The sequence below is a fragment of the Marmota flaviventris genome, chromosome 8 (genome assembly GCF_047511675.1).
Source record: "Marmota flaviventris isolate mMarFla1 chromosome 8, mMarFla1.hap1, whole genome shotgun sequence".
In the NCBI taxonomy this organism is placed as follows: domain Eukaryota; kingdom Metazoa; phylum Chordata; class Mammalia; order Rodentia; family Sciuridae; genus Marmota; species Marmota flaviventris.
The window spans coordinates 59,249,873-59,275,243 of record NC_092505.1 but is presented as its reverse complement, the minus strand read 5'-3'; the positions used below and the strand labels follow the sequence as shown (position 1 = coordinate 59,275,243).

The window sequence follows — 25,371 nt, the reverse complement described above, 5'->3', positions numbered from 1 at the left end:
CTTGAACCCAGGGGCACTTTATCATCAAGTCATATCCTCAGCCCTTTTTATTTTGATCAGTTGCCAGGCTTGCCTCACATTTGTGTCCTCCTGCCTCAGCCTCCAAGTAGCTGGGATTACAGGCACACAACAAAATGAATACATTTTAATAACAACTATACCTCAAAAGAACAAGTTCCCAGAGGCTATAGTGACAGGAAATCAGATTCTCAAAACACTTGCTAAAAGTTCCAGAAATTCTCCTGCCCTCTGAGAAACTTATGAACTAAGGGGAATGAAATCCACGTTGCGAAGAAATGCCCAAAGCTGACTCAAGAAAGAAAGAAAAAAAAAAAGCAATCTCAAAATCTTGGACCCTGGTAGTAGTAGTACACACCCACCTGTAACTCAGGTCCTTGAGGCAGAATTGCAAGTTTGAGGCCAGCCTCAGCAATTTAGTGAGGCACTAAGCAATTTAGTGAGACCCTGTCTCAAATTTTCAAAAAAGGTTTGGGGATGTTAGTTCAGTTTACCAAACAAATGTTGGACCCACCCCCCAGCTCCTGGATCCAGACTGGGTAGAAATGGATCACACTAAGTCCATGTGGCTTCTTGACTTCATGCGGGGGTGGTGTGTGTGTATATGACTTGTTTTTAAACAAATCTCTCCTTTCCACTTGCACTCAAAATTGCACTTGATTCTTTTACACGGAATTTTTGGCATTTTTTACTTTTTTTTTTTTTTAACTGGAGATTGAACCCAGGGGTCCAAAACCACTGAGCTACATTCTTATGTTTTTTAATATCTTAGTTGTAGATGGATACAACACCTTTATTTTGTTTATATTTACTTTTACGTGGTGCTGGGGATCGAACCCGGGGCCTCACACATGCTAGCCGAGCGCTCTATCAACCCAGCCCCCTTTTATGTTTTGAGACAGGGTGTCACTAAGCTGCTTAGGACCTCAGATGCAGAGGCTGGCCTTAAAGTTGTGTTTCCCCAGCCTTATCCTCCCGAGCCGTTGGGATTCTAGGCCTGCGACACCGTGCCCGGGTCTGGCATTTTAAATACGATAACCTACTTCAGTACGCCTTCAAATACGCAGAACCTGCCCCCAAACCCATGTAGGTGAGCCTAGGCGGCCCGGAAAGAGGACGCCGCCACTGACTGCCAACTCACTTCCGGGGCGGCCCAGCACCACGGCCGCCCATCCTGCCCCGACAGGAAGTATTTCCTGCGCAGTCTCTGCAGTAGCCCCGTCTTTTGCCTCTGTCCTGACGGAGGCGGGACTTCCTGTTTCGTGTTCCCTGGAGCCTCCAAAGGAATACTGGGGTTGAGAGGGAGAATGTCTAAGTCCTATGGCAGGGGATCAAGCAGTGCATTAGTTCGGGCCTGTTACCGTAGTTCTCACTGATTCGTGCAGTTATCCACACTCTCTCCAAAGGCGCTTTCAGCCGGCCTTGGTGTTCTGAGTGCGCAAGAGTGTGTGACCGCAGGTCGAGAGAGGGCATGGAGGAGCCGCCACCGGCTCCCCCGAGCTTCTTTTGCAGGGCACGGCGTCCTTCCCCCCGAGTCTTTGCTGCCGGAGCTGTGGCTGCCGACTCGGAATCTCTGGTGGAGAATCAGAAGTTGCCTTCCTTAGTCCAAGAACCCTATTACCCGGAATCCGGTTGGGATCGCCTCCGGGAGCTGTTTGTCAGAGAGTAAAAAATGCCCAGGGTCTGTGGGGAGGGGCCACGAAAAAGTTAGCCTGGGGCCAAGAACCCAGGGGTGGTGGTTTATTTTTAAGTGAGATTAGAGGTTCTAATATTTGTGGAAGAAGGTTGTATCCTGATTTTGCCATTTGATAGTTGATTGATAGGTTTTTAATGTTAAGGCTCACTGAAAGAGCTCCTAGGGATGGATACTTAGGTACATAGGGATGTAGTCCTATTGAAATCAGTGCCCTAATTTTACAGGTAAGAAAAGTTGGGCCAAGCTAGAAACCACTGACATCCATGTCTGCAGAAATCTACTCCAATATTCTTTTTTTTGTATTTCATTTGATCCCAGACTTGTTGGTATTTAATGGCCAATAATGTTCCTTCACCGCCCCTCAAGTGGAGATTGAAGAGGGCCAGAGAAGGTTGTCAGTTTTTTATTTTGCCCAAGGAAAAATTAAACAGTATCAACTATTGGGTTGTTGTTTTTGTTCTGTGCTTGGAATGAGCTCAGAGCCTTATTCTTGCTAGGCAAGCATTGTAACACTGAGCTACACCAGTGTAGTGTTTAGCTATACCCTTCTGCCATTTCTCATCATAACTAGATTTTAAAATAGAAGATAACCCTTTAGATTGAATTTATTTATAATAATTCAAAACACTTAATTCATTGACTTATTAATCACTTGTGAAAAGATTACTCTATCATGAAGTAGTTTACTATACTACGCTGTTATCAAGGGGTTAAATTAAAATTGAAACTTTATAATATTGCCGAGATAGTTGTAGCAAGGGAACTGACAGACTTGTGTTTAATTATTTTATTTAGGCTTCATCTTGGGGCCTTGCTGAGTTGCTGAGGCTGTCTCTCAACTTGTGATCCTCCTGCCTCAGCCCCCAGAGTTGCTGGGATTACAGGCATGCACCACAGGGCTTGGTAGCATTTTGGATAGTTCTTCATAGTGTTTTGGATAATGTCTCAACATGTTGTCTTTTTGATGTTTTAGTGAACAACAGAGAATTTCAAAGGAACTTGAGAATATCTATAGGGCAGCAGCTTCAGCAGGCATCATTGGCTGGGCATATGGTGGAATACCAGCTTTTATTCATGCTAAACAACGCTACATTGAGCAGAGCCAAGCAGAAATTTATCATAACCAGTTTGATGCTGTGGTAAGTACTGGTGATTTAAATAGTATTTAGGGGCATACAAACTTAGCTATTTACACTTAGTCATTCTGTTAGGTTGTAGTTTAGGAGGGTTTTTAAAAAATTAATCTAAATAACAACAGAAGTCCTAATGCTGATGTGTAATGTGTATACATTGTTTATTAGACTTCTTCAAAATAGGCATATAGGATCATAACTATGACTGGGATTGAACTTCTCCAGCCCTTTTTATTTTTTATTTGTAGACAGGGTATTGCTTGATTGCTGAGGCTGGCGTTGGACTTGATATCCTCCTGCCTCAGCCTCCATAGTTGCTGACATAAGCATGTATCACTGTGTCCCAAGAAAAGTTTCTTTTTTTAACTTTTTATTTTGAAGTCATCAGGCTTAAGGAAAAGTTGCAAAAAATAGCACAAGATTCCCTACATACCTTTCATCCAGATTCTGTAAAATTTAATGTTTTACCATGTTTGTTTTGTCATTATCTCTGTATAATAAATACTATTTTTTTTCTGGACTGTTTGAGAGTAAGTTATAGACATGATAAATAATTTAGTGTGTATTTCCAAAAGCCAAGGCCATTTCTTATAAAACCAACTACAGTTATAATGATTAAGTTCAGGAAATTAATATTGTTGTGGTGGACCACTATTTACATAAGGTCTATTACCTTATTTACATAAGGTCCACTATTGTATATGGACCTTATGTAAATTTTGCTAGCTCTTCAGCTTATCTCATTTATTTAAAAAATAAATAAAAATTTTTATCTGATCTAGGAGCTATAGATTACATGTTAAATTTGTCTTTTATGCCACTTTTTAGTTTCTTTTAGTCTGGAATTATTTCTCTCTCTTTGCCTTTTCTGACCTTGACAGTTTTGAAGACTGTAGACCATATATTTTGTAGAATGCCCTTCAATTTGACTCATGCTATACTTTTTTGGCAGGTTACCCTATTGATACTTATTATTAATTGATACTGTATTCTCAGCACAGTTGATCAGAAGCACATGATATCAATTTGTCCTTTTACTGGTGATTTTTACTTTAGTTACTTGGTTAAGATGATATCTGCCAAGTTTAGCCACCATAAAATTACTGTTTTTTCCTCTCTCTAATAGAAAGTATTTTATAGATACTTGTTAGACTTTTTGAGATTAGTAAATATCCAATTTTTTAAATCTAATTTTGGCATTCAATTATGATTCTTGCTTGAACTAGTTATTATTGTGGTGGTTGCCAAATGGCCATTTTCTAATCTCATCATCCTTTTGTGTGTGTGTGTGGTGCTGGGGGTTTGAACTCAGGATGTGAAGGGTGTATGAACCCCTAGTTGATTTTTTTTTTGGTTCCAAGGATTGAACTCAGGGGCACTTGACCAATGAACCACATCCCCAGCCCTTTTCTTGTACTTCAGGGTCTCAGTGAGTTGCTTAGCACCTCGCTCTTGCTGAGGCTGGCTTTGAACTCAAGATTCTCCTGTCTCAGCTTCCCGAACCACTGGGATTACTGGTGTGTGCCACTGAGAGTATTTTTTTTGTTTTGTTTTGTTTTAATGAAGAACATGTCTAATCCTGATTTATGTCTGTCATGGTGGTTGCCAGATAGATTGGCTTTAGATACTTAGTTGGTGGATTACTTGCAATTGACATTGGCAATTCTGTTTCTTTTCCATCTCCTGATAAAACAGGATGCACAAGAGACTTGTTTAAACCTTAGTACTTAGAGAATGATAATTCTAGAGATTTTTATGTTATTTCTATTATGGGACAGACCTCTCAGAAAATGTACCAAGTCTATTTTGTCCGAATTGGAGAGTCTTTATTTAGCTGGCTGGCCTGTAACTGCACCCCGCAGGACCCATAACTGTCTGTTCAAGGAACAGCATCAAGCCTGAGCATTTCAGGTTCTTTAAAGGCAAAAACTGGGCTGGGGATGTGGCTCAAGCGGTAGCGCGCTCGCCTGGAATGTGTGCAGCCTGGGTTCGATCCTCAGCACCATATACAAACAAAGATGTTGTGTCTGCCGAAAACTAAAAGATAAATAAATATTAAAAATTCTCTCTCTCTCTTTAAAAAAAAAAAAAAAAAACTGCAAAAACCACATAGATGCAAGCAAGCAGGGGTACAGAAGCTGAATTCAACAATTAGCATAACAATGCAATGGGTACATTGGTATTTCCCATGGGACTTTTAGGTTGGCATAGCAGCAAGCAAGCAAGCAGAACGGAAGTGGGTCGAAGTGACCCTACTTGAGCAGGAGTTAGAGAATGGTTACTGGTGTCTAGACAATCAATCTCTGACAGGGTACATTGCCCAAGAAAAATGGGAACCAAAGAGAGAACAATTTTACATTGTATGAGAATTGCCATTTTGTGTTGCTAAACATGCTATGCTAAGCAACTCTTGATAGAGGCAGAGTATTCCAGTGGGAGAAGCATTTCTTATATGACATGGAGTCTCAGGGTAAAATGGAGTCTGTTTGGTCATTGCCCATATAGGCTGGCCCATAACAATTTCTGTCTGACTAATTTATAGCTGGCATTCCTCCTGCCCCCATAATTTTTAGAATAAGGAAAGCATCAAGGTGTTTTGGAATCTCACAGCTTTTTTATAAACTTTAGCAACGGGCGCATCGTGCTGCCACACGAGGCTTTATTCGGTATGGCTGGCGCTGGAGTTGGAGAACTGCAGTGTTTGTGACTATATTCAAGTAAGTTATCTGAGTTTTGAGAGAGAGTCTTGATATTTTTGTAGTGCATCTTTTGAGATTATAAAAAACATGTTGAAGTGATTCATAATGCCTTTTTCTCAAGAACTTTTGTTTATGTAAGAGATTGGTCCAATTGTAGTTTTTGGTATAACTGATAGAGGTCTACCAACTAGTATCAAAATACATACAAGTTTCCTAAGAAAGAGAAATTTCAAAACCTTTATGTTTCAATTTTTTAATGTTTTTATTTCTGAATATTCAAGAAAAATTTTTCATCATTTATTGATGATGATGATGGCTATAAGACTATTAAAATAATCAAATGGAATTTTATTTTTTTTAATTTTTATTGTTGGTTGTTCAAAACATTACATAGTTCTTGATATATCATATTTCACACTTTGATTAAGGAATTTTATTTTTTAAAAAAAGGGATGGGGGGAAAAACAAGGCTAGTAGTTTGAAAAATGAGACAATCACCTTTAATGTTGTACTCAGGGGCACTCTACCACTGAGCTACATCCCCAGCCATATTTTGTATTTTACTTAGAGAGTCTCACTGAGTTGCTTAGCTCCTTGCTTTTGCTGAGCTGGCTTTGAATTCAGCCTCCCAAGCCACTGAGATTATAGGTGTGCACCACCATACCCAGCAATAAATGTTTCTTAATCTAACAACTATAGGTTCATGTGTTCTGGAGGCAGGAAGAGCTTGAGGGAGGAAGAATATCACTGGAGAAAGACAGTGATTTTTCTTTTGAATTTCAATAGAATTTATTCTAACCTGCTTAAGTTTTAAATTTCTTTGTCTTTTTCCTTTTGGCCTTATCTCTTTTGATGTGACAGTAGTTTAATATGGCTAATTTCTAGCTGAATAGACCAGAATGCTTTTTTTTTTTTTTTTCTCAAAAAAAGAAAAGATTCGGTTTTGTCATACCTATTATTTTAATGAGAACAGCAGTCAAGAAGGTAAATGGGATATGCTTTGAATTGTATGTTTTTCTTCCATCCCAGCTCAGTGAACACTGGATTAACTGTGTACCGAAATAAAAATGCTATGAGCCATTTTGTCATTGCAGGAGGTAAGACATTTTTGTTCTTGCTTACATTTTTCAACCTCAAATATGGCTTAGAAAATATGTAAGGACTTGCAGATCAGAAGTACTGAGTTCTTTGGTTGGCTTCATATCGTACTTCATTCAACATTCAATACAAACGTGTTTATGGACAGCTTTGGGTTTGGCCCTTGGTATGCTTAGTGAATAAACAGATAAGATCCTTTTCTTTTTCATTGAATTTTAAAGTCTCATGAGGATGGGAAAAAAACAGTTTCCTGTGATAGGAAGCAACAAATACATAGGACAAGGGGATTTAAAGTGAAGTAGGTGGTCAGAGAATGCCTTTCTAAGAAAGTTAACATTTAAGCTGACATCTGAAGAATGCGAAAAAGAGCAGCAGAAGTATCAAGGGGAGGACTCTATGGCAATAAAGTTCCTTAGAAATAGGTTAATGTGGTTCAAACATAGTGAAGGGAAGAGTAGCTTGGGATGAGACTGGTCATATGAGGTAGCAAGAACCATATTTTCGTGGTAAGAGTTATGATTTTTCTTTTAAAGCTTCTTCCTCTACTAGATATGCCCTCTTTAAAGTGTTCATTAAAAATGGAGAATAGAATGGTGATTACCAGGGATTGAAATTTGGGAGAATTGGGAAGATGTTGGTCAAAGGATACAAAATTTCAGAGGAATAAGTTTTAAGATATTTGTTGTACAACATAGTGACTAGTTAACATTGATCTATTGTATACTTCAAAGTTGCTAAGAGAGAAGATTTTTTTAAGTGTTTTTACTAGCAAACAAAATGAATATGGGAGGAAATGTTTATGTTAATTAGCTTGATTTAGCCATTATTGGTGTATACATATTTCAGAACATCATATCATACACCATACACATATATATAATTTCTATTTGTCAATTCAAAATACATATATGTATATTGTACATACATAGGTGTAAGTATATATGTGTGTGTGTGTGTGTGTGTATATATATAAAGTAAACATTAAAAAAAGAAAAAAAATCACAATGTTTTCAGAAAGATAAATGAAGCTAAGTGTCTTATACACTCAATTGTCCACTAACTCACGTACATTCTCTCGCATAAAAAAACACACACACATACATATGCCACATTTAAAACTTTTTTTATTTGGGGGCTGGGATTGTAGTTCAGCAGTAGAGCGCTTGACTAGCACATGTGAGGCACTGTGAGCTTCAGCACCACATAAAAGTAAGTAAATAAAATAAAGGTATTGTGTCCATCTGCAACTAAAATTTTTTTTTAAAGATAGATCTATTTTGAAATTTTCTTTTTTAATTTGGAAATAATTTCAAGCTTACATAAAGTTGCAAAATTAGCTGGGCATCGTGGCGCACGTGACTCAGTGACTCAGGAGACTAAGGCAGGGGCATTGCCAAGTTTGAGCCCAGCCTCAGCAGCTCCAAAAGATCTTATCTCAAATCAGAAATAAAAAGGACCGAGGATTTAGCTCAGTGTTAAAATGCCCCTGGGTTCAATCCCCAAAATAAAATAATAATACAAAGAACACTACATACCCTTTTACATGTAGGGATTTAGGCATTGTTAACATTATCTTGCCCCTGGGTGCATGCTTTCTTTTTGTTTTTCTTCCTTCCTGTCTTCCTTTGTTGTTTTTATTTTTGGTGGGGTATGAACCTAGGAGCATTTTACCACTGAGCTTTATCCTAATCCTTTTTATATTTTGTTTTGTCACAGCATCTTGCTAAGTTGCCCAGGCTGTCCTCCAATATGCTGTCCTTCCTAGCCTTTCAAGTTATACCACTGCACCGAGCCATTGCACTGTCTTTTTCAAAATCTGACTGGGATTTTAAGACTTTCTGTCAGAAGTTCTTCTGTTGTTTCCCATCACATTAATATCAATTCTTTATCTAGTTTCCATCTACCACTTTTGGCCTTAGCTTTATAAATTTTGAATTTTCCAAATCCAGTATATTCTTGCTTTACATGATTTGGTTACTGCTATTGAATACCCTTTCCCAGTCTTGCAAACACTTTGTTCAGCTCCTACTTTTCTTTCTTTCTTTCTTCATGTCTTCCTCCCTTTCCCTCTTTCTTTTCTTTTCATCCTTTGGATTGCATCCAGGGGCGATTTACCACTGAACTATATGCTCAGTCCTTTTGTAAATTTTTGTACTTTGAGGCAGGGTCTTGCTGAGTTGCTATGGATCTTGCTAAGTTGCTTAGTCTGGCCTCAAACTTGTGATCCTCCTACTTCAACCTTCTAAGTTGCTGGAATTATAGGCATGTGTCATCACACCCAGCTTCTACTTATCTTTCAAAGTCCATGTCATTTGTCAGCCTAGCTTCTTCCCCAAGGAGTTCTCCTTCACCCCCATTTTTCTTCCTTTAGTTCTGCTTAGGTGTCTTTTCCCTGTGTTTTCATAATTAACTATAGTTTTATTAAAATACTTAAAACATTATATGGTAGCTGTTAACTTGTTTTGCTTCTCTGCCAAACCAACTTAATGAATTCATAGGAAGTATTTGTCTTTCATTTTTCATTTCACAGTCATTTGACACAGCCAAATAGACTTTTTTTTTTTTTTCAGTATTAAAGATTGAATCCAGGAGTGCTCAAATCACTAAGCTACATCTCCAGCCTTTTTTTTTTTTATTTTTTGAGACAGGTTCTTGCTAAGATACTGAGGCTGGCCTGGAACTTGCAATCTTCTTGGCAGCCTTGTTAATGAGTAGGATTATAGGTGTGTACCACCATATCTGTCTTAGAATAAATATATCTTGTTTGAATGTGAAAATAATTTGTAAAATAAGCAAGGTGTATCTGATACAATATCAATTTTTATCTCAAACAGCAATCAACATTCTATATGATGGTGTAATGCTAGAGTAATTTCCCATAAAGTCAGAATAATATCAAGAATGTCTCTTTGATAATTGTTTGGCATTGGTCTGGATATTAATTTAAAAAAAAAAAAAAACATTCAACATCCAGAATGGCTTAGTGAGGATCTTGGAAAACACTCTTCCCAAAAAGAACCAATACACTGAACAACATTATCAAAAAAACAACTTTTTAAAGATACTGGAAATTGATCCAAGGCACCTGACAAATTGAGAAGCATTTATTCAAGAATGTCTACTGAATCTTGGTAAGAGCAATAAGAGTCTATGGTGATTTATCCTGAGGCTTTTCCAACCCCTGAGCCTCCATCTCTGTGGTGCAGAAGTCCCACAAAGGAAGGGTAAGCTGAGAGGGTTTTGTTACTCGAGGGGGCTGACATTTGGAGCAGAGCACAGAAAATGTAGGGAAGTTGCTGAAAGCAGTTTCAATCAAGGAATTCAAACATCACACAGCTAGCCTGAGATTTTGATACTGTTTCAGGAAAAGCCATAGACCAGTGGATGAGACAGAATTTTAATGAGGATCTTAGGAACAGTAAAACCAAAGAAACAGCTTGGTGCGTTGCATTGATATGCCTGTAGTCCCTGTGTGGGAGGCAGAGACAGAGGGATCACTTGAGCTCAGGAATTCAAGACCAGCCTGGGAAATATAGTGAGATCCTGTCTTCAAGAGAGAAAGCCAAAAAGGGCCATAATGAGATCATATTTACCCCATATACCCTGGAAGCTTGTGCACATGGATAAGGTTCCAAGTATACTCAGGTTAGGGCTCTAACAAGCTACTTTTTGGGTAGATGCGAGTCCTTGTGAACACAAAAAGTAAAAACCAAAAAAGATATGTAAACTGAATAACTTTTAAATGTATTCCCTAAGCCACAGACAAATTCACTTGTAAAGGATACAAGTCTTATTGTTTTAATGAATCATTGACAACTAAGCTGGTGCAATTCCTAGGATGGGAGACATAAAAATAAAAACTGAGAGCAGACATCGGTGGCTATACTCTGTAGCAAAATAGACTCCACAAATCTGGTCTAGGCAAGTTACCATATAAATAAAGAATCACAACCATGCCCCTAAAGGGGACATGTTCTAACTCCAGAGTTGCTGTGGTATATTACTTAAAATGTCCAGTTTTTAATAATCACAACAAAGTCACATTGAAACACTAGGAAAAAAGCAATGGGAATTTCCTCTGATGGGACCTGTCTGTGTACATAACTAACAAAAGACTTCACATGATGGCTCTTAAAAGTATGAGGACAGTGAGTTAACATATAGATATCAGTAAAGAAAGAAATCATAAAAGTAATTAAATGGGAATTCTAGAGGTAATAAGTACAATAATAGAAATTTAAAATTTACTGAAGGGGAAAAATTCAGCAATAGATTTGAGGTAGCAGAAGAAAGTTCAGTGAACTTGAAGATAGATGATCTCTTCTGAAGGACAGAATTTAAAAAGTGAACAAAGACAAATGGAACATCAGAGGTCTATGGGACACCATCAAGCATTCCAACACATACGGAATGGGTATACCAGATGGAGTGTGGAAAGAGAGAAAGGAAATAGGAAAAGTATTTGAAGAAATAATACCCACAGGTTCCCAAATTTGATGAGAAACGTTAATCTACATATCCAAGAAATGTAACAAACTCCAAGGAAAACATAAAACAGATTTGTACCTAGATATGTCATACTTAAACTATTGAAAAACAAGGAAAATCTTCAAAGCAGCAAGAAAAACAATTCCTCACTGGGCTCAAGGCATTCTAGCAACTCTGAAGACAGGAGGATGGCAAGCTCAAGGCCAGCCTCAGCAATTTAGTGAGGCCCTAATCAATTTAATGAGACCCTGTCTCAGAAAAGAAAAAGGGATGGGGATGTGGCTCAGTTGTTAAGCGCCCCTGGGTTCAATCCCCAATACTAAAAAGTAAAAAAATAAAAAATGAAATGGTGGCACTCACTCGTAATGCCAGCAACTCTGAAGACTGAGGCAGGAATTTAGTGACGCCCTGAGCAACTCTGTAAGACTCTCCTGTCTGAAAAAAGAAAAAGGTCTGGGGATAACTCAGTGGTTAAGCACTCCTGGGTTAAATCCACAGTACCCCTCTCCCCCCCAAAAGAAAAAGGCAGAATAAAGACATTGCCAGATAAATAAAGATAATTCATTGCTTGCAAATCTGCCTTTAAAAATGGAAGTGATACCAGAGATTAGTGAAGCTAGCCAATCCCTAAAAAACAAATGCCAAATGTCTTCTTTGATATAAGGAGAGTAACTAAGAACAGAGTAGGGACGAAGAGCAGGAGAAGAAGATTAACATTAAACAGGGATGAGAGGTGGGAGGGAAAGGGAGAGAGAAGGGAAATTGCATGGAAATGGAAGGAGACCCTCAGGGTTACACAAAATTACATACAAGAGGAAGTGAGGGGAAAGGGAAAAAAATACAAGGGGGAGAAATGAATTACAGTAGAGGGGGTAGAGAGAGAAGAGGGGAGGGGAGGGGAGCGGACGGGGGATAGTAGAGGATAGGAAAGGCAGCAGAATACAACAGACACTAGTATGGCAATATGTAAATCAATGGATGTGTAACTGATGTGATTCTGCAATCTGTATACGGGGTAAAAATGGGAGTTCATAACCCACTTGAATCAAAGTGTGAAATATGATATATCAAGAACTATGTAATGTTTTTTGAACAACCAACAATAAAAATTTAAAAAGAGTCAAGAGTATTGATAAAGGTGGTTATGTAATAACTATTAAAGGCAATATGTAGATTCTAAAAAAAATAACAGACAAAAATAATAAAAATATAGTATCAGGTATATAACATTTAATGATATCTGGAACAATAGTAACAAAAAGGAGAGGGAAAGAGTGCAGTTATATTGTAATAAGGGAATGACACCAAATTGTCACCTGAGTCCACAGGAGGAGATGGAAGTGCTAGAAATGGTAAACGGGTAGGTTATTATAAAATATTGTAAAAATAATTTTTTTCTTCTGACCCTTAACCTTAAAAATACATAAGGTTATATGAAACAATAATTATAATATTGTATTGTTGAATTTAACCACATACACCACAGATAGGACAACAAGAGCACAAAAGTGGTAGAAGAGTAGTGTTTCATTGGAACAAAGTAATAAGACAGTAACTTTAGAAGTATGGGCATCCTGAGCACCTGTAATCTCCAGGAAGCTGAAGCAGGAAGATCATCAAGTTTTGGGCAACTCAAAAAAGACCCTGTCTGAAAATGGAAAATAACAATGACTAGGGGTGAAGCTTAAATCAGAAAGATCAAAATGGAGTTGAAGAAGAAACAGAAAAGAAATAACAAAATGGCAGGCCTTAATCCAACCATATCAGTAATAATATTACATGAATGGATTGAACATCATTGGTGATTTTTTTTTTCTCTTAACATTAAATATTTCTCCCTGCTCTCACTTTGCATGTGTGGTTTCTAGAAGTCTTATGTAGCTATCTTTGCAGGTAAGGAAGGTGTCCCCCTATTCCTCTCTGGCTTCTTAAGAAAGTGTGTGTGTAGGATCAAACTCAGGGTCTTACACATGCTAAGCAAGTTACCCTACCATTGAACTATATCTCCAACCTAGTATTTTTTTCTTTATCTTGGGATTTTCTACAGTTTGAAAATGGTATGCTCATGTGTAATTTGGGGGCCAGTTATCCTGCTTGGTGTTTCTTGAGCTTCCTAAATGTGGTTTGTTTTCTGACATTAATGTAGGGGGATTTGTTTCAAACATTTCCTGCGTTCCTTTCTTTCTTCTTCCATTCCATCTACTCATGTTAAACCTTTTGAAGTTGTCCCACAGTTCTTGGATACTCTGGAGTCCCCCCCACCCCTTTGCTTTTCTGTTTTGGAAATTTCTGTTGACACATGTTAAAGCCAAGAGAATCTTTTTACCAGCTGTGTTCCTTCTACCAATGAGCCCATAAAGAGGCATTATTCATTGCTTTTACAGTTTTTGATCTCCAGCATTTCTTTTTGGTTCTTCCTTAAAATTCCATTTCTTTGTATCACCTGTTCTTTCATGCTGTCTACTTTATCCACTATAATCCTTAGCATATTAATTATAGTATTTATATTCTCAATCTGATAATTCCCACATCTCTATCACAACTGGGTTTGGTTAAGATACTTATTCTGTCTCTTCAAGTGATGATTTTGCCTTTTTGTGTGCCATGTAACTTGATAGCTGGGCATACTATACTAAGTAAAAGGAATTATAGCAAGTAGGACTTTAGTAATGTGGTGGCAAGGTGTGCTAGAGTAAAGCCTTCTGTAGTCCCATGATTAGGTCTCCATTGCGGTAAACATGTGCCTTTGATAGCTTCACAAGTGTGTCTCCTGTTTTCCTTAGGTGGGACCAAATGGGTAATGTAGACTAGAATTGGATATTTCCCTTCTTCCACGAGGAAGGCTAAAGCAGGTTGAAGTTGGATATTCCCTAGGTTTATATAAAAACCTCTGATAAATAAATTAGACTCTGTAAAATCACTTATCTTGAGGGCAGCGGCTCTGGTGTAGTTCAATATGGGTGATGGGATTTTTCTTAGATCTTCACTGTAAAAACTTAGTAGAACTCTTGAAGGTAAAACTCAACAGTGTGGGATCCTCTGTGACTGAGCAACCTGGAGTTTTTCTCTCTCAGACTCCCCTACACTGAGCTTCCAGAAATTTGTCATTTATAGTTCAGGTTTTCCTACTCAATACCAGTTTCCATGGAACTGCTCCAGCAAGTTGTGATTCTCTATGTTCATCTGTCTGCCTTCTCAATTTTGAGGTCAACAGTTTACCTTGTGACCTCACATCTGTGATAGATCTAAGAAAAGAGTTGTAGTTGTTTTCAATTTATTTAGCTTTTTACTTATTAGGATGGAGTGATAAATTCTAATCTTATACCACATCAAAAACTGGAAGTCCCCTTTCTTTGTGTCCCACATCTTAACAAGACAATAAGAAAGCCCAAGTGCTCTCTGCTTCCTGGCCACCATGAAGTGAACACAGTTCTTCCACTACAACCTTCCACCATGTTGTTCTTCCTTACCTTGGGCCCATAGCAGTGGACTGGGCCAGTCATGGACTAAACCTCTAAAACCATGAGCAAAAATAAACTTTTCCTCTTCTTTTTAAAAATTTAAAAAAATTTTTTAGTTGTCACTAGATCTTTATTTTTTATTTATTTATTTATATGCGGTGCTGAGAATCGAACCCAGTGCCTCACACATGCCAGGCAAGTGTGCTACTGCTGAGCCCCAGCCCCAGCCCAACTTTTCCTCTTCTTAAAAAAGACCAAAAAAAAAAAAAAAAAAAAAATTAAAGACAAGAAAGCCCAAGTGCTAGCAGGCATGGTAATCCCAGCATCTCTGGAGAATGAGGCAAGAGGATCACGAGTTCAAGGCCAGCCTGGGCAATTTAGTGAGACCCTGTCTCAATATAAATAAGAATTGGGATTGTAGCTCAGTGATACAGTGCCACTGGGTTCAAATCCCAATACTGTCTCCTCCTCCTCCCATAAAAAAGCCCAAGTGCCATGGGCCACCTTTATTGGTGCCAGCAGGTGGTTTAAACCATGCAAGCTCCAGTCTGTACAAAGCTTTCACTCTAATCCTACCTTCGACCGCCATAAAAACCCAGGCCAGTCACCCTTCTAGCTCTTTAAGGCCATTTTTGGATCATTTTTATAATTAGAAACCTACCTTGGTCTCCTCCTTAAGTTTCGTTGTGTGTGTAATAAACCTTTTAATATCCTATTAGTGCAAGTTTAGCATTTTGGTATCTGATCTAGATTTTAGGTGTGAAGAATAAAGATTATTAAGAAGGCGATTCTCCCCAGATTGATCTAAAGTTAAAACCCTGTCAGAATCCCAAGAAGCTTAAAATATCTTTTGCAGAAATTAACAAGCTGATTTATTTATTTGTTTGGAGAGTCAAAGAACACAGAGTAAGCAAAACAATTTTGAAAAAGAAAAAAATAAAGTTGGAGGATGTATACTTTCCAATTTCAAAACTTACTATAAAACTGTAGTAATCAAGGCACTATATTGGCCTAAGGATAGGTAAGTGAAACAGAATGGAGAGTCCAGAAATCTGTATCTTATATTTCTGGTCAGTTGGCTTCCAGAGATGCCAAACTAATTCAATGGTGGCAGGCATGTGGAGTGGTGGAGTATTGCATAGTCCCTTGTACAAGGGGTGAACTTTGCTCCCTCATACCATACACAAAAATTAACTCAAGAGATCAAAGACTTCAATGTAGGAGCTAAAACTATAAAACTAGAAAGAACATGCAAGAATAAAACTTTGTGACATTTTATTAGGCAAAGACTTAAATATGATAGCATAATTAGTTAGGAAAAAGTTGATATAAATTGGATTTCATCAAAATTTTATATTTCAAAAGAAGGCATTATTAAGAAAATGGAACTGGGCCTGGTGGCACACCTTTATAATCCCAGCAATTCAGAAGGTTGAGGCAGGAGGATCACAAGTTTGAGGCCAATCTGAGCAACTTAATGAGACCCTGTCTCAAAAATAAAAATTAAATATGGCTGAGGATAGGTACCCCCGGGTTTAATCCCCAGTATCAAAAAAAAAAAAAAGAAAGGGGGCTGGGTTGTAGCTCAGTGGTAGAGCGTTTGCCTTGCACTCATGAGGCTCTGGGTTCGATCCTCAGCACCACATAAATAAATAAATAAGAAAGAAAGAAAGAAAGAAGGAAGGAAAGGGAAGGGAAGGGGAAGGAGAAGGAGGAAGGAGAAAGGAGAAGAGACATGCCCAAAACAGGAAAATCAATCAGCTAGCAAGTGAATTAGATTGCCTAAGAAGTTGGGAACAGGAGTAACTGCAGGCAGACGCAGGAAATCTTTTTGTGTGGACGGAAATGTTCTAAAATATGCTGACCTTTGCACACTGAATCCATTAAATATTTTTACTAAAAAATCACTGAATTGTTCATTTAGATTAATTTTGTGGTATGCAAATTATGCCTCAGTAAAATTTAAAAATATATTAACCGAACGGACAAAGGCAATGCTTTAGAAAGGAAGAAACAATATAGATTCCTAGAATGATGCTTTGAAAAATAATTATATTTATAATATTCATATATTTATTATATTTATATAATAATTATATTTATAATAGTAACAGAAGTGAGGAATAAATTTAATAAATGTACAACTTCTATGAAGAAAATTACAAATCATAAAATAATAATAAATATGGAGTTGCATTTAATACAGTTAACCCAGTATTCATTGAAAATAATTTAAATCAAAATTAGATTTTTTTTAAAAAACAACTTCATACAGTGTTAAAACCTTTAAAATTCAGATTCTGTGAGCATAGCAAAAGATTTCCATGAATAATTAGGGGATCTTGCAACTATCATAAATTAAAATATGAATAAAATTACAACAAAAACAGCGGAGTATTGGCAGATCTATGAAACAGAATTTAAAGATCAGGAACAAACGAAGCACACCCAAACATCTAAACTAGAGCAAAGGTGATTGTTCAGACTGATGGTGAAAGAATCATGGACTGAAACAATTATTAGCTGTTTAGAAGGGAATGAAATTGTAACTATTCATTACAACAAAACAAATTAAAATTCATTAAAATGGTTATGTAAAAAATTCACAAAATATTTGGAGACAAATAGAAGTAGATGTATGTCTGATTTCTAAGTGGGAATATATGTTAATGTATGTATGTATATACATATGTGTATGTATACATATGTAAGTAGGAAATTATTAGCAGACTTAGCCACATAAAAATTTTAAACTTATCTATGTCAAGTACTACAGAAGTATGTAAACAATCCCAAAATAACGTAAGCAGGTAATCAGTAAAATCTCTTACACATCAAAGAGAAGGATATCTCAGTTGGAAATAGGAAAAAGAACATGAATTTGTTCTTTCAAATACATGACACAGATAACTTGTAAACCTGTGGTAAAACAACTATCTTTCTCTGCTACTTGGGAAATGTGACTTAAATTAGATACCACTTTTGGTCTATGAAAGTGGGAAAGATAAGAGAACACAGAACAGGGCATTTGCATATTTTTAATGGGAAAGTAACAGTGCAACTTTTTTGAATAGCAGTCTAGTAATTTAAGTCAGAAGCCTTTGTGGGGAATGGTGGTGCACACCTGTAATCCCAGTGGTTTGGGAGGCTGAAGCAGGAGGATCTCGAGTTCAAAGCCAGTCTCAGCAACAGCAAGGTGCTAAGCAATTCAGTGAGTCCCTGTCTCTAAATAAAATACAAAATAGGGCTGGCTCAGTGGTTGAGTGCTCCTGAGTTCAATCTCTGGTACCCTCCCCCAAAAAAGAGCCTTTAAAATTTTTGTGTCTTTTGTCCTAGGAATTCCATTTTTATGAGTTTATTCTAATGTACAAAGATTTATGTACCGGAATTATTGCACCTTTATTTAAAACATCCATAAATAGAATACCTATGATGGACAATACTTTGTAGTACATCCATGGAATAGAATTGTTGAAGAAAATTTAGTGATATGAAATTTAATAATGTATTCAAAGAAAATAAAAGGTGTAGTATGTACAGTGTGGCCCCATTATAAAAAGATTTTGTTTGTGAGACTAGGGAAATAAGACCAAATTACTATCTCTGGGTAATGATGATTTTTGTTCTTGTTCACTTAGAAAATATAAAGAATAAATATAGAATATTCAAATAAAACTATAAGCCTCAAATATTGCCATTCGTAATGGTATTAGTTGCATTGTGCTTCTTGAAAGAGGAAAATGAATGAACATAAGATGTATGCAATCCCAGTGGAAATTAAAAGAGGTGCATACCATTCCATCGGCCACCAGGGGGCACTGTAGGCCATTGCTTTGCAGGCCTGTCTGAGCTGCAGTGCAGCTGCAGACTGGGTGAGGCTGGGAAAAGGCATTAGCCACTGGGGCTACTTGAAGATTTGGTTTTTATTGGGGGTGAACTTTCCCTGAAAAAGGAAGAAATAGAAGAGATGGAAGTGAATAAAATGCAGATTTTAAAATGTAAATAGACAAACACCGAGCAAAATTAGAAGAGATTGGATCCATTAAAATAGCGTTTATTTATTTATTTATTATTTAAATATTTATTTTTTTTAGTTTTAGGTGGACATGATATCTTTATTTTTTTATTTATTTACTTTTTAAAGAGAGAGAGAATTTTTTTTTAAATATTTATTTTTTAGTTTTCGGCAGACACAACATCTTTGTTTGTATGTGGTGCTGAGGATCGAACCCCGTCTGCACACATACCAGGCGAGCACGCTACCACTTGAGCCACATCCCTAGCCCATGATATCTTTATTTTACATTTATGTGGTTCTGAGGATCGAACTCAGTGCCTCATGCATGCCAGGCGAGCACTCTTCCACTGAGCCACAACCCTAGTCCCTAGCGTTTATTTTTGTAAAAGAGATTTCTTCTTTTGAATCTGCAAGGTAGATGGAAAGTTATGTATGGGCTATTTTCTTGTAGTGGTATGTTAATAGTAGGCTCAGGAATATCACTTAGGGTACTGTATTATAGAAGGAAAAATTTTAAATGGAATTATTGTATTCAAAATTTATTTAATGTTAACTTTATTCTTTTTAAATAGCTGTCACTGGAGGTCTTTTCAGAATAAATTTAGGCATTCGAGGCCTGGTGGCTGGTGGTATAATTGGAGGCTTGTTGGGGTAAGTGTTAAAATGATCGTATTTTAAATTTGTACATCTTTTATTAATGCCTTGCCTATTAAAATTATCATTCATTTTCAAAGAACATATTTAATAATGAGAGCCTATAAAAGATTGTTAGTTTTGTATTGGCAGTGACTTTGTCCAATTCTGATTCTACCCTAATTGTTTTTACTTATCACAATAAATAATTTAAGATTGATTTAATACAGCTATCTAAGATAGAGTCTATATTCAAATTCCTTTTCACTGAACAAAAACTATTTATATATCACTAATACCTGGGATTATTTGTAATTTGAATGAAGGTAGTTAGAAGGAGCTGGAAGAATAAAACAGTTAATAAGCACATTTTATGAAATGTTTTTGGTTAGGTTTGGTTTAACTTAATAGATTAATTTTTTTCCCAACATTTAAGTTTGAACAATTTCAAACCTGCAGAAAAGTTTAATGAATTAGTATATTAAAACCCCATATTCCTTTCACCTAGTTTCACCAATTGTTAACATCTTGCCACATTTGTTTTCTGTATCTCTTTATATGTGTGGGATATAAGTATGTTTTTTCATTTCCTTTTTTTTTCCTTGAATAAAGCTTTTGAGACCTCATGATACTTTACCCCTAAATATACCAGTGTCTCCTAGGATGAAATCATAATACAATTATTACAATAAACACTGTTCTAATACTACTAAGATAGGATCCATATTCAAAATTCCTCAGTTATCACTATAATGCTCAGATTATTTCTCAAATAAGTTTGATTGTCCCCTTATGATTAGATTTAGGTTATGTTTTTGGGAATACAGCATAGGTGAAGCAGTACCCTCTTTGTATCACATAAAGAGACATGTCACCCATTTTAAGTAATATTAACTTTAATTACTTGATGCATTGGTTTTATATTGCTGTGTAACAAATTACCACAAACTAACTCCTTAAAACAATACTCACTTATTATCCCACAGAACAGAAGTCTGGGTGAGCTTGCTTATTTATTTATTTATTTTAGTTGTAGATGGACACAATACCCTTTATTTTGTTTAGGTTTTTTGTTTGTTTGTTTGTTTGTTTTTTAATGTGGTGCTGGGAATCATACCTCAAGCATGCTAGGCAAGCCGTCTATCACTAAGCCACAACCCAGCCCTGGGTGAGCTTATTTGCTTAGGGTTTCACAAGGTAAAAATCAAGGCGTTAGCCAGGCTGTGCTCTTATCTCAGGGTTCTGGAGAAGAATCTGCTTTCAAGCTCATACAGGCTGTTGAAAGAATCCAGCTCTTCATGTCGATAGGCCCAGGGTCCCTGTTTCCTTGCTTCCCGTGAAGCAGATGCTGCTTTCTGTTCCTTGAGGCCACCCACATTCCTTCCACAGGTCCCCTCCAGTTTGAAACCAGCAGCAGCACCTTGAAACCTTCTTGTACTCCTTGTACTTTGAATCTTCTGCTTCTGTCTGCCAGATGAACTCAAATTTAACTGAATAGTCACCTTATATTTGTAAAATCCATTTTGCCATGTAACTTAATGCAGTTATAGGCATAATATCTCATCCTGTTCACAGTGAAGGAATTAAGAAAGCAAATTTGGGGAGACTATTTTAGAATTCTGCTAAGGCAGTATCTACTAAATTTATCCATTGCAAAGGTATTCCCTTCCAGTCATGAATACTAAGTGTCTGTAGGATGAGACTATGTTAATATCCTACTGTCCAACTTTTTCCTCTAGTGGCTTTTATGATCCATTAATGATCCATGCTGTAATTGACTATGTTTACAAACTATTGTTATGATAATTCTATTAATTCTTCTGTTTTCATTAGTTGACATTCATATGAATAAAAAACGTTCTCCTTTCTCTCTTCCTATCTATTCCTTTTCCCACCCCCTTTTCAGGAGAGGGGGTAATACTATAGATTTTTGGGTTCTTTTTAAAAATTTTAATTAAAAAATTCAACATGCCACATCCACTGTTGACATTATTTTTGTTGTAGTGGTAATATACCAGCTTGACTTATAGGGGCAAGGTATTGAAGTTAACTGCAAATTTTTTATTATAAAATCATATTACATAGTATTTACCATCTTAATGATTTTCTAAAAATATTCTTAGTTGTAGATGGACACAATGTCTTTGTTTATTTAGTTTTTTTTTTTTTAATGTGGTGCTGGGAATCGAACCCAGTGCCTCATGCATGCTAGACAAATGCTCTACCCCTGAGCCACAACCCCAGCCTCAGTCTTAACCATTTTTAAGTGTACTGTCCAGTGATGTTAAGTACATTAACAAAGATGCTTTAATTATCAAAGTTCTTTTATCTGATAGTGAACAAGTGGGTCAGTGCTGTTGCTTAGTGGAGTTGCTCACATGTCATGGGGTCTGAGGGCTCTTTCCCTAAGCTTTCTCTCCACTTTCCCTCAGCACTCCTGTAGGAGGCCTGATGATGGCACTTCAGAAGTACTATGGTGAGACTGTTCAGGAGAGAAAACAGAAGGATCGAAAGGCATTCTGTGAGCTGAAACAGGAAGAATGGTAAGGAGATATTAAGACTAGGGGATCTGGCTTTCCAATTGCAGCTGTTTGGTGGGTGATGCTCTGCTGACCCAAGTACTCTAACTTGCCACCCAACACAAAAAAGTTTTTTGGGTTTTTTTTTGGGGGGGATGGGGGGTAGTACTAGGGATTGAACCCAGGGGCTCTTAACTATTGAGCCACTTCCCCAGCAATTTTTATTTTCATTTCAAGACAGGGTCTCACTAAGTTGCTTAGGGCCTTGCTAAATTGCTGAGGCTTGCTTTGAACTTTCAGTCCTCCTGCCTCAGCCTCCCAAGTTGCTGGGATGACAGGCATGTCATGTCATTATACCCGGGTAAGAAAAGTTTACTCTTCTTGGTCTTATTCTCTTTAATTAAGGAGAAAAGAAACATGAAAGGCACTAACTTTAATTTTAATTTGGTGAGGATCTTTCTTTAGATACTTTGTAATAAAAACATTAAAATCTTATAAATTTCATTTGGTTGCATATTTTTCTTTTCCTATGTTCTTGACTACATACGAAATTACTTAAAGGTAATACACATCAAGGGGCTTTACTTGGCTTGTTTAAAAAGTGGTAGCCCCTATGTTGTTTACATCTATAGGAATACAAAACATGTTAAATTCCTACATTCAAAAATTATACTTCAGCCAGGCATGGTGACGCACTCCTGTAATCCAAGCAGCTTGGGAGCTGAGGCAGGAGGATCACCAGTTCAAAGCCAGCCTCAGCAAAAGCGAGGCACTAAGCAATTCAGTGAGACCCTGTCTCCAAATAAAATACAAAATAGGGCTAAGGATGTGGCTCATTGGCCAAGTGCCCCTGAGTTCAATCTCCAGTGCCAAAAACAATTTTTTTTTTCCTTCTTGAAGTAGGCACAGAGGAATTGAATAGACATAGCGGCTGTTAATGAATGGGATGTCACTGAGGAAGGAGATGAAAATTTTGTGTATCCCACCTGGTCATTTCCTGGGGTACATTAATCTCTATTTACTGGGTAGATATTCAGACTTAGTGCAGACTCTGTGCGGATTCTATGTAAGATGAGCATAATGAGCTGCTGTCTAGTACTCCTGAGTACATATGGCTTCCTTCACCATGACACCATCCGTTTTGATAATGTGGGAATCATGCATGATTGGCTTGTGAGTGGAACAGGTCAGGAGAAAGAAAAGTCAATGTATATGAAACACAAGGAATAGTGTTTGCTCATAAGTTGCCTACCAAAGCAGGGAAAGTAAGACAAATAATTTTTGTTTTAAATCTCTGTAAGAACTAAGAAATGGATAATTTACATCCTTTTTACTCTTTGATTACAGGAAAGCCAGACTGCAACTTACTGAGCTCCTCCCTCAGGAAATTGAAAACAACCTACAGAAAAATCAATCTGAGGAGGATGCTAAGAAAATTGAAGTCCTGCTAAACCTTCCTAGAAACCCTTCATCACCAGATAAACAAGATAAGGATTGAGAATGTTCCAGACTTGAAACTCATGGGAGAGTCAATGGAGCTATGTTGCTGTAGTCATGAATGCCAGTGCCCGTCTCCTCTGGCATTGGACCAGCCTGCTGACACATGTACGCACTGGCTCCTGTGGTGGCAGTGACTTTCTCCTCTCTTTCTGTTTTTTTAAATCAAGAATTGGGCTGCTCAATTCTCATTTTATTTATCCTTAAATTTAAATACATACTTATATCTGTATTGATCTATTGACCCATTTGTATGCTTATATTTCTTTACCCTGGATTTTACAAATATAAGTAAAAAAAATTCCCAAAATATTAAAGTTGAATTCTGTAGGCTGTATATTTGCTCATGTAGTCCTTTGATGGGTACCTTAACCTGGTGTGCTGGTGCACATCTATAATCCCAGCAACTTGGGAGGCCAAGGCAGGAGGATTGCAAATTTGAGGCCAGTCTCAGCAACATAGCAAGGCCCTAAGCAACTTACTGAGATCCTGTCTCAAAATTAAAAAAAAAAAAAGCGGGGGGCAGGGGTGTGTGTGTGTGTGGCTGGAATGTAGCTCAATAGTAAAGCACTCCTAGATTCTATTCCCAGTTACCACCTCCCACCAAAAAAACAAAAACAAAAAATACTAGGTATCAGCAGGAAAAGAAACAACCAGCCAGTAGGACCAGGTCTGTAAAACTCTTGGGCCCTTGAATCATTGTGGGCTAATGTATAGTAGTGTTTTGCTTTGTTCTAATAAGAATCAAAGATGACTTCTATGCCATTTGAAATAAAATACAAAGTTAACAAAAAGGAAGTAAGTCACATTATTGAAGAAACAGTCTGACTTTGTTTCCTCTCAGTCTTGCTGATAAAAGTGTGTGCGTATTGTTGCAGGAGCTGTGTAGAAGAGAGACATCATACCTACACTTGGAGCTGCTGCCTAAGAAAGCTGTCTTGCAGATTTCAGCAGTTAGTAAATGAGAAGGAAACAAAACTGGACTAGGTGTTCAGCAGTCCCCACCTTGGAAGTTCCACTTTCAGACTATGGTCTGAAAATATTAAATGAAAAATTCCAGAAATAAATAAGCAATAAGTTTTGAGTTGTGTGCCTTCCTGAGTAGAGTGATAAACTCTCATGCCTTGCCTCCCAGGACAGGAATCATTGCTTTTTCCAGCATGTCTATGTTCCATGGGAGAGTCAATGGAGCTATGTTGCTGTAGCCATGAATGCCAGTGCCCGTCTCCTCTGGCATTGGACCAGCCTGCTGACACATGTCTATGTTCTACCCATTCATTCATCACTGGTAGCTACGCCTATATAAAGTTCTGAATTGAGTTACTCCATGATGACTAGAACAGCAGTTTTCAGGACCTGCCTTACCTCTGAACTACTCCATTTTGAAAAGCAGTAATTTGCCAGGATTGCTCTGTTTTGAGTATAAATGGGCCAAAATAGAATGACAATATCCCTTGTTCGTACCTGATGTGTACAAAAAAACCCCACCATCTGCACAGCATAACCATAAGGCACAAACTGATAAATTAATAGTGCTAATAAAAATGACTACCTGTGAATGTATTGATTTGATGCATCATGTGGATGCATGAGCTTATCAAGAAATTGAGACCCATGAGCTTATTATTCTCACCAGATACAACCCCCTTACCTGAAATTCATGAAAGGAAAAACATCCCAAGACTGGTTTTGGGGGCCCATGGGGCACCTACCAACCTGCCAACAGACCATCAGAGTCCCCAGGTTTCCACTCAGCTTGATCTTCCTGTTTGATGCAGCCCACTTTGAAACTGCTTGCCTGCTGTCTGGACCCTGGCCTAGAATAAGTTCCCTTCTCTGGACCCTGAAGTTCTGGGGATGTTTAGTAATTCCAATCTGACCACTTGCAGTATCTCTTGAAATTGTATTTGCTGTCTGTCTTTACTCTCAGAGCAGCCCCCTAGAACTCTAACCACCTTAACCCTTCTTCACTTTTCTGCAAGCTATATACCTTATCAGTGTGTAAAGACTTGAATGTTCTAGATCTTAGTAATTAAGATTGGAATGAAAGAACCTGTCATTGCCTGACTTGTTCTACCAAGGGACCCATTCAGTACTTGAAGAATTGTAAC

At 37.5% G+C, this 25,371-nt stretch overlaps 1 protein-coding gene across 2 annotated transcripts; it reads left to right on the top strand.

Moving 5' to 3' along the window:
* Window positions 1–1,253: 1,253 nt before the first annotated feature.
* Timmdc1 (translocase of inner mitochondrial membrane domain containing 1) lies at window positions 1,254–24,344 on the top strand. 2 transcript variants are annotated; one of them, XR_003582881.2, is made up of 8 exons: window positions 1,254–1,683; window positions 2,688–2,853; window positions 5,476–5,564; window positions 6,576–6,643; window positions 19,184–19,262; window positions 21,677–21,787; window positions 23,111–23,368; window positions 24,139–24,344. XR_003582881.2 is itself a non-coding variant. In XM_027936140.2 (7 exons), the coding sequence occupies exons 1-7, from the start codon at window positions 1,490–1,492 to the stop codon at window positions 23,259–23,261; spliced, it is 858 nt and encodes a 285-aa protein (XP_027791941.2). In that variant the 5' UTR covers window positions 1,254–1,489; the 3' UTR covers window positions 23,262–23,803. The 2 variants fall into 2 exon arrangements, 1 of the variants encoding a protein (XP_027791941.2); XM_027936140.2 differs by lacking the exon at window positions 24,139–24,344 and having other exon boundaries at window positions 23,111–23,803.
* Window positions 24,345–25,371: the final 1,027 nt, after the last annotated feature.